Genomic DNA, 10,554 nt, shown 5'->3' with positions numbered 1-10,554 from the left:
CCAGCGAGCCCAGCGTCAGCCCTCTTCATCAGCCGCAGGCTATCATGAAGAAGAAGAGCAAGGTCGACTTTTTCAGCGATCGCGCGAGGTGAGTACTTATTGGTTTCTCTTATTGCTCTCTGTAACAAAAAACATCACCAGATTTGATCCTTCGGTCAACGACCAAGTTGTTTCTTTGTTGAACCGAAGAAAATTTGACAAGTGTGCGCGTAGTCGTACACACACACACACACACACACACATCTATATATATTGTATGTATGTGTGTGTATGTATGTGTAAAAGAGAAAAGGGATTTTCCCTTTTATTCAGCATTCTTCTATTTATACATTTATATTCTTTTTTTTTTTATAAAATAATGTATTACGTTTTTTTAACAGTGCACATTGACGGTATTATGTAATTATTCACATTCTTAATGCAGCTCAAAATTGCCTGATAATTTGTTTTATAACGAGCAAAGCTAAATTATTTTTATAGAAGGAACTTCATACTATAAAATACATAAAATACGAATTTTTGTAAATATACACAAAAAGAAAGGCTATTCTCAAATCAATCATAATATACATAAGCAAAAATATTGTAATCTTGCTTTAAAGATTTTAGTCTTGATTTGATTGGATTTGTATTAATGTAAGATTTTCGATTGAGCAAGTCTTGAATTGAGTGCAAAGTAATACTTGCATCACAATAAATTCAATCAAATCAAGACTAATATCTTTGAAGCAAGGTTACAATATTTTTGCTTATATATGAGTATATTATGGTTGATTCAAGAATAGTATTTTTTGTGTAGGAAATGTAATTTGATACTTCAATCTCGTTCATTATGAAAGATTGTTAATACATTAAGAAAAATATGTAAACTTCAATAAGTATTTGTTTTAATAGTACTAATTGAAAATTTACTAAATGTAAATTTATATTTTTTTATTCAAGAATTATTAACCTGATTGAACCTTTTTTCGTTTGCCATAAGTAAATGATAAGTTAGTATTTTTCAAATATTTAGTAAAGGATATTTTTTGATGTTTCGGACAAAACTTTTGCATTGTGAGATACAAAGATATCATTAGTTTCACGCAACTCTCAAATAAGATTTCGCTAAAGAAAGAGAAAAGCCGAATCTTTGGATAAGAATGATAGATGAGAAGGAACGCGTCGGGAGTCATTTTCCCGTCGAAACCTTTGTCTTAGTGTGGGTGTGTCTTCCGGGAAAGACGACACCTTAAAGCAGACGCGTGAGAATGAAAAACGCTAGCGAAGTCTTTCAACGTAATTCACAAAAATTGGAAAACCGCTTGTAGATAGATTGGAATTTAAAGAATGTATATATAAAAAGTAGGGATTGCTTACAATATTAATGTTTATGATGCAAAAACTGGGTGTGGCTAAGAAAGACTCGAGCACTAACAAGTAGTTCCGTTTTTGAATATTGAACATTCTTTTTTTATGTAAAAGCAAGTTCGTTACGACAACTCGTATGTAAATCATGAAATTCAAAAAGTCCAGAATATTTTCTATTTTTAGATGTGTCGTTTTAAACGCTGGCCACACGAGAATAAATCTCGCCTTACGCAAACACATAGCAGCAAAATTGGATTCGGTTTCGACTTGCTACTTGGTTCCTTGTTACGTAACCGCGTTCCACCGGACCGTAGTTAATCCAGTCGTTTCTTTTACGAGTTTGTCGCTCGCCACGTTTTATGATCTCCAAATATTTAGATAAAAACGTACCGCGCGATTTCTATCGCGGCAGATGGTGTCCAAATGATGGCGAAAATTCTCGGAAGATATGCTCTTGGTTCTTGAGAATAGGAATAAGGCGGAAGCCTTTAACGAGACAAAAAAGGGAGGGTTGAAAGAGCTCTAGAGCTTCAGTTATATCAGAGTAGCGCAAAAGTCTGCCATATTTGCTCTGATAACTACATTGTATTAAAGAATTATTAACTGCTTATTGAACGATAGACCATGATGTAAGAAGTTAAGAAGTTGCGCATGTTGATGGTGAGGTCAAATTTGAAGCAGTCATCGAAATTTAACCTTGTAGCAACATGTGATATAACTTAGGTTACGGTCAATGCGATGCTTTAAAGCGTTTTTTGATTGGTCAATTTGTTCAAAATTCTTCCAATTAGGCAATCAAACGTTTCAAAGTATTTGTAGTGAGACTTTGACCGTAGCTTTAATATGTCACAGATCATAAAGAGCCGTATCATTTTTTGTATTTATGTCAACTCCGAGTTGTTCAATACTGCGTATTTTCTAAGTGTAGCATTTTATATTCTTACATCATGTGAGGCCATCAGATAAAAAATGATCAAAGAAATAGTCAATAGGAAAGTTGTCGGCATTCGGCTCAGATAAAAAGTTTGCTACATCATTATGCCACATATAGACTGTCTAGAGCTCCTAAAAAGGATTTCCTGTTGAAGTTGTATCGCGACTGTATTGCGCGTTGCGAGTATTCGCGTAAACGCCAAGGTCTCACAAAGTAGCAACGACATTCGACTTCACGGAGAGACAAATCGATTTCGATTCGTCGCATCGTGAAATTCGACACCAAGAATTCTCGAGGAAGGGAAACGGGCAGAAACGAACGCCGAAGTTTGCGCAAATTCGATAGCGGTCCCAACCGCCGATTAATTCGCTCTACTGACTTTTAATATTAATCGTTGCTCGCCGGTTTTGCGAAAGGGTTTGCGGAACCGGTTCGCGCACTCACTGAAGTTCTGAAATATGCACGCGGCTCCATACCACTTTTCATACCGTGTTTCAAAGAAACAGGATTACGGGTAGGAAGTTTTAAAAAAAATCAAAGTTTCTCAAAAATGTTCTAAAACTAATCGGAATTTTGCTTTTTCGCAAAGAAGCTTGCATCTGTATTACATTAACATGAATCTTGCGCGCTTTTTTTTTGCACTAAAATTTTTAATTGGACATTTAAGCTGTGAAATTGTTCAAACGTTGTATTGGCAAATAAACTCGGTAAGTTTTATTCAGTCGGTTGCCTTTGTTAAAACTTTGACGTTTCATTTTGTGCATACTACGATCATCGGCAGTTCCTTTGTTCAACTTGCCGTCGTAATTTTCATATCAAAAGAAAGTATTGCGTGAAATAAATTCGGTACCTTTTTAACTCACAATGCAGAAGTTTTGTTAAAACGTCTGAAATATTGTTTGTTTAAAATATTACTAACATTATTTCATAATCGATTGTAAAATTAGATTATCAGAATTGAAGTATCACACTACTACATTTCTTGAATTTGCAAGAATTTGTATTTAAGAACAAGGTTTCTTTTCTATAAGAGAATAGTTTATTTTTGTATTTTGTCGTAAAAAAAATTATCAGGCAATTTCGAGTTGACGCGTAAAAAATGTAAATGATTACTTAACCTTGACGATATTGGATAAAGATAGCATCGACACGTTACGTTCGAAAAAAAGTACTACGTTACAATTTTTCTTCCCCTTCTTTCTCTCGTGTGCGAATTCTGGGTCAGTCTACGGGCTAATGTTCATAAGATTTTAAACATAGATTATATTTTGACTGGTTCTAACGCGTCACGAGACGCAACACAGTCAAAAATTGTAACACATTTGTTTTCCTTGACGCGACGATTTATGTTCGACGGTATATTTTGCATGAGGGAAATAAAACAGCCGTGTTGCGTCGTCGTGGAGGAAACGAAGGCGAGTCGTGTTCACGTCCGTGTGTCGTAAAGTAACTCCTCTCTGGACGTGCGTTCGAGAGGGCATGAATGAACGCTGCTGGACTGTTTTCTCGTCGCGCGTAGGTCGCTCTCTATAGAGCGGCGTCGGGGCATGGTGTGTTGTGCGACGTGCGTACGTACTACGTACGTGTGTAGTATAGCTGCGTGTTAGGTTGCTCTAGACCTCCGGTAAGAGAGCGAGAAGACGAAGGGCAGCGAGCGAGCACCACGACGATTACGACAGCGCTCCAACCCATAGTACGCGCTCGCGTATATATGCGTGCCGTATACGTGTGTGCGTCCTATATATAGATGCAACCTTGGAAACCTGTCCTATTTCTGTTTATGTTCCTCCAGTTCGACGGGTCGGGAACTCTCTTTCTGGGCCTGCTTCGTCGCGTTATAAAACGCCGGAATTTTTCTAAACTTCTGACCTACGCTGTCTATCTGCTCGATTGAGAGTTTACTCGATTTATCTCGCCGTTTGCAGATAACCCGGGAGTGATCGCGTACCGGTCATTTTCTCGTACTCTTCCGTTTTCTATTTATATCTTTTTCAATTTATTGATATTTATATTTTTACCTTATAAATATAAATGTTCGTTAATGTTTTTTCGTATAGTATGCTAAAATTGATGACGTAAATAATTTTAACAAACAAAAAAAAGATAAAATTAAAATAAAGATATATCATATAAATACAATTATTTCCAGTAATTATTACGTTCCTTTGTTTTTAATTGATTAATATAAAGCATTGTCAGAACGTTTTCTTATTAATTATTACTTATAGTAATTATAATCATATATGTATTCTAGTTCTATAACACGTATATGTGCGAATATATTTCAGTCAAAATGACCAGGACGTTTCTACTAACGTTAATTTCGAGACGCGCCTACTCCCGGGTTAATATGGACCTACATGCAATGTATATTCAAAACTATACATAGATACGTTTCAAAACTACATAGATACATAAAAAAAAATACTATATTTTAATAAATATTGGTTTGAATAGTTATTGAACAAATATTTATTTACTGTAAATGTTTACTTAAATATTCAAAGAAATGTACATTGAAGTTTAGTAATTTTTTTCAACGTAATATATATGTATGGTGTATTCTGATTTTTATTGTATTTTTTCGTAGTGCGAAAATATATTTCGATCAAAATGACGAGGACGCGCCTACTAACGTTAGTTTCGAGACGCGCCTACTCCCGGGATAAGCAAACGTGACGAATAAATGCATGATGGAGTTGGAAAACGCTTTTTCTTCTAGTCAATAGTATTTCTTTAAAAAGTGTTTTAATCAATAATTCTTAATTTTATAATTATTAGTTATCTCAGAAATTAGAAATTTCGTTTTTAAAAAATTTATTTGTTAAAAAAATTATTGGTATAAGAGTCGAGGAAGCAATTAAGTTATTTGTAATATGTTTAAATATTGAATTTATGATATGTACAAATATGAAGTAAATATTAGTTAACACTACTTCTGACATATATTTTTGTTTGGCGTATCATTCGAATTCTGTGAATTATTAATATATATAAATAAATACATTATAAATTAAAAAAATATAAAATAACAGGATATTGAAGAGCCAACCGCAGAACTTAAGTTGCGCAAATAAATTTATATTTTATCAATAACTCTTACCGTACTGATATGGGTAACTGGTGACCGAGCGATTCCTGTTCGTGCAAGTTTCTTTGAGTCTTGGTAATTATAAATTATACTACATTTTATTATTTTCCAAAATAAAGAGTCAATATTTATTCTAGAAAGTATGTTGGTAAATTTTTAGAGATTTTTTGAATTATTTTGAAGAGGTGAAAAAACGAAAAGATTTGAAGTGATCCTTGATGGTATGGTAAGGGTTAATCACATAGAGTTGTTATTCAAATCTAATCTCAAAATTCAAAATCTTGACGAGTGGTCGTAGATTTGAAAAACAACTATACGTGATTGTTAATAAAATATAAATTAATTTACGCAACAAGTTTTGCGGTTGGCTTTATATGTTTTTAATTTATATTATTTAGAGCTCATTGTTGTTAATATACTAATATTTACATGATTATTAGAAGCTTTGTATCGTTTGAATTAATTTAAGCGTTTTCGAACACGACGGCTAAGCAAGATCTTCGGGTTTGCATTCTCGGTTTCGTTTTCGTTTCGGGCACAATCGGCCGGTACCTGGAGGCGCGAGTGCACATGTACCAAGATGCAACGACGAGTTTAGGTTGCCCGTTGTGTAGTGTTGTACGTGCGCGCGTGCACATATGCACAAGCGATTACTAACGTTGGGGAAGAGGGAGAAGAATACGAAAGAGTGGAGAGAGAGAGAGAGAGAGAGAAAGAAGGGAGGATGCTTGTAACCTTGACCGTGGCCACCTTCTCAGGGCCATCGAGTGAGGAGGAGCCTGAACGTTCTAGCAGCTCCCAAGGCCAACGGTATGGAATCACGCCACCATGATGCATTTAAAGTCGAGAGGATGCTGCTAAAAACCCGCACCCGGTTGCTTGTGCATCTTTTCGCTCGCGTCATCTCTGAAAAAATCTCTGTTAACTTCTGTATCGCGGTTAATATATCGGATATATTTCTTGTCAATCTTTCGACATCTTGACCGATGTCTCTTACTTTTCAGGTGATTCTCTTTAGACGTATAATAATTAACATTCGACTACGATTTTAGGAACGATTAAAAATTGATTATAATCATGATATGGATATTTTTAAATTAACAAGATAATCAATAACGGCTCGAATGATAATAAATGAAATAATTAAAACAAGGGTTTCGAGTCATAGATATTATTGAAAGAATATTTTACTACCTTGTTAAATCTTAAACAATAACGTCGCATATTTTAAAAACTTTGTTCATTTTGAAACGGAGAAGTAAATAATACAATAGTTTCTACTATTCTGGCATTATTCTTAACGCTCTTATTTCTAATATAATTACGTCGTTAGCACGAAGGCGTAAAATATAGTTTTTGCGAGGTCGCAAATTTTCCGCACGAATTTCCTTTGTTCCGGACTCTGTTCCCCTATCCTCCTGACACATTCACCGCGTTTTATGTCCCGCAATTAAACGGAGGAGATGCGAACGAAGTCGAAGGATTAATTCACACCTATGTACGTACACCTATATGTACATAGCACGTTCGAGATTCTCCTCCGTGCAATTATGTGTGAGCTCATCTTTATTCTAAATCCTGTTGGTAGTAGCTATAGCATATGAATCTCGTTCCGAGAGCCACGATACGATATCGCAACGGTGCGGATGTTGATCACAAATTCTGAGGATCGTTACGACGCGTGTAACGCAACGCGTGTTGAGAGGAGAGGGGCGTAAAAACCGACGCCCCTTCCGTTCATCGCGCAATCTAGCGCAATGGGGCGCTATTCTCGGAAATATTACGCTCGTTTATACCCACGTAGTTTTTTTTTTTTTTTTTGCGGACTTTCGTTCACCGCCTCTCTTTGCCGCGACTATTACGGACATCTTTGGAAAGACCAGCGCGCGCGGATCTATAAATTTCCGCCGTTGCTGTGGTGCGCGCGACGAGCTCACCGAGAGGGCTCGGATTTTAACTGGGAATAAATCGCAGCCGGAACGTTTCACGACCATTCGTAGACATTCACTACCCTCGCAAAACATCCCGCGAATGTTTTTTCTCGTGCGACATCTTTCATGCGTAAATATTTATTGGAGGGCGTACCGAACAATTTTTTGCGGGCTTATAAATTTTATCTTTATTTCGCCTCTCTCTCCTATTTTGCCGCGGTCCGATTGAGACGTTGTTACTGAGACGCATGAACGCACGCACAACTATTAAGAGAATCGTGGGGTTCTAATAGCCTCAATCTGAAAGCGAATTTAGGGTTGTCGTAAAACTGGAAATCAAAGAAATGTCAGGGAAACTGTCGAGAAAAATCAGAATGTGTGTTTAAATGGCGAATTTGTGACAACCTTTTTTGGAATTGCTTAAGTACAAAGAAATTGTTGCAAGGGGGGATTAATTTTTACAAATTGTTTTAATAGGATTCTTCTTTAAAAAAAAGGAAGAATAAAATAAAAAAGAATACAAAGATACTAAAATTGCAATATTTTTCACGGGCATTTTAGTCTAATCTGTGCGCACTCGTGCGTACTTGTTTTCTATTACGAGCATTCACGTTCCACGTACTATAAAGTTTCTCCGACAAAGCGCGCATTGAATTTGCAAGTTGCACGAAACGCGTTGCGGAAAAAATTGACAAGAATAATATCGTAAACTCCTACGGTGGGTGCATTCATCGCAGCGTTGAGCGTATAATCTTTCTCAAGAACGTCTCTCGAGTCTAGGTTTATGATAACGATAAGGTGTCTTAAATTACGGCTGTGGCAGTTAAATCTGGTTAGTTAATCGAGTAAGGGATTGTACTTTTTGGAAAAGTGCTGCGTGCGATAATTTTTAGACAAATCCTTTACATGATGTCGAGCGGTCCTTGAATATCCTTGGATCCTAGAATTATACTGGAATTTTATATATTCTAGAAAATTCCTGGAAAATCCTGAAATTTCAGGGTTTGCCTGGAATTTATCATTTTTTCGTTCTAAAAAAATCAGAGCGTGAGAAAAGAGAAAAAATAATAAGAAAAGTTGTGTTTAGGTCAATAAGTCCTCCCTTAAAGATGCAATAAGTTACCAATAGAAAATGAGAAACTTGAATTTAATGTCTAAAATAGAACACAGAAAAATTGTTTGTGTTGACAGAATGTTCGTTTTTTATATTTATAAAACAATAAATAATATTGTTCCAAATTATTTGTTAGCGTTTTAATTAATTCGTATAGAACCCTAATTTAAATACAAAGAATCGGGAATTTATCCCATCGATTACTTGAAATGTCCTGAAATTATCCTTGAATTGACTAGCTAGATTTTGCCGGATACTCTGCTTAATATAATAAATAGGATTACATTTACATCTTGGCATCGTATTCATCCGATTTTGTTGTATACAATAGAGATTTGTTTATTTAACACAGATATACGTTAATTGCGGTCACATATGCAGGAATTTATATATTCGAAATATTTCACGCGACGAAATTTGCATTTCAAATTTTCGATCAATTAGTTCCGTTATATCATTTGCATCATCCGAAAGTGAGTGGCAGACGAAGAGGTAGTCAAATTGCAGAGCTGTTGATCGCATGCGCGTGATCATGATTAATCTGTCTATAATTGCAAGCTTGGAGCGGACGCGTATGGATTAACACTCACCGATTGCGTTCCACAAACGAATTGCTTGCTTGCGTTGCGCTTATACACGTTGCGAACACTGATAATCGTTTGTGTACGATCACGTCTATGCAATTTGCAGCGATATATCAAACGAATCGGTTTCAATGAGCACCATTAAAACACTTGTGTTGAAACAGATAAAGGACTCTTAAAAAAAATTTCAATTAAATTTGTGAGTTTACATTTCGCATCTAACTATAGATTAACATTTAACTGAACGTAATCTTAACTTGGTATTGAATTTAATTTATGATATATATATTACATGTCGACCTAATTACATAATTAATGGTTATTAAGACGTAATTAGCTTTCATGAGCCAATGGATATGACACCGAGTTAATGTAATTTTCGATATAACGACGCTACTGATATTACGTGGAGTATTTCAAAGAAAAAGCGCCATTTGCGCTCGTAATCACATCCGCCTGCAGCGGAGACATCTCCTGTAAAGAATCGTGAAGTAATGGTAGAAGTAAGCCGACAGGGCGCAGGGGACTTGCGAGAGGAGCGGAGCGACGAGTTTTGGGGATTGACCCTGAGGCCGAGAAACGCCCCAAGGATGCCTTAAAGACGACGGGACGAGATGTGTTCCTCCCTCTCGCGCACGCACATTTCTTTTTGAAAAGGTGGAAGCTGCTCTTAATTAAATTCCCTTCGAGGGGATACACTCTCCCGTTCCTTGTCTCAAAATCCAACTGGGATTCTCGCGTTATTATCGGTCGTCCTTTTTTCCTTTCTATGTTGAAAAAGCATTCCGTTTGCATTCGATATGCTAATTATTAGGGTAAACTTGGGTATTATGGCCATACGGAAAAGATGGCCATAAGCCATAATTTCTCCAATAATTGATAAATAGTGCATTTTTATAGTCATTCTTAAAGATAATCAATATTTACAGTAGTTCATATGAGTACACTGTTCAAAATAACAATATTATAAATATCATCTAATATTTTTTCTTTCGACTATCTGCAAAGTTTTACACGCGTATGCTAAAAACTGATATAATGTCGAATAAATTACAGTTAAGCTGCCATAATCAACGTTATATACATAATAAAGGTACGTAAATTGCAATGTGACCTATAATTAATACCTTGGCTATCTTTCCGTTATAGTTAGGGTAAGATGGTTCACTCTAAAAATGAGAAACAAAAAATTAAATTACGTGTATCAGATAGTATTCTATCAAATGTATGTGTTGGATGTGAAGAGGATTACGAGCTCACAATGGAAGAAGTAGACTGGATTCAATGCATCCGTTGCAAACGGTGGCTACATGAAACGTGTACATCATTTGTTGATGTTTGCCAAATGTGTGGCAAAATCATTTCAAAAACTAAGCAATAGACATGCAAACATTGTTTTTTTTTTTAAATTATACAACTCTTTGTTTGGTTTTCTAAAAAAAAATCTTTGTTTGATTTTTTTTTAACACAAAACATGTATGGTCAACTATCCCATAATATCATGGCCATCTTTTCCTTAAAAATCAGATAAGATGGCCAATGCATACTTT

The 10,554-nt window shown here is 35.7% G+C and overlaps 1 protein-coding gene across 1 annotated transcript in view; it reads left to right on the top strand.

The window, feature by feature from the left end:
• The first annotated feature begins 7 nt into the window (after positions 1–7).
• Positions 8–10,554, top strand: part of LOC108763918 (headcase protein) — a 164,044-nt gene continuing 153,497 nt past the window's right edge. The window contains exon 1 of the mRNA XM_018511857.1: positions 8–88. Coding sequence (XP_018367359.1) covers positions 45–88 — 44 coding nt within the window. The 5' untranslated portion in view covers positions 8–44. The remainder of the gene's footprint in view (positions 89–10,554) is intronic.

This window comes from Trachymyrmex cornetzi, unplaced genomic scaffold (genome assembly GCF_001594075.2).
Source record: "Trachymyrmex cornetzi isolate Tcor2-1 unplaced genomic scaffold, Tcor1.1 scaffold112, whole genome shotgun sequence".
NCBI lineage: Eukaryota > Metazoa > Arthropoda > Insecta > Hymenoptera > Formicidae > Trachymyrmex > Trachymyrmex cornetzi.
Note: the sequence above shows the minus strand (reverse complement) of the source record. Positions and strands in the feature narration are given on the sequence as shown.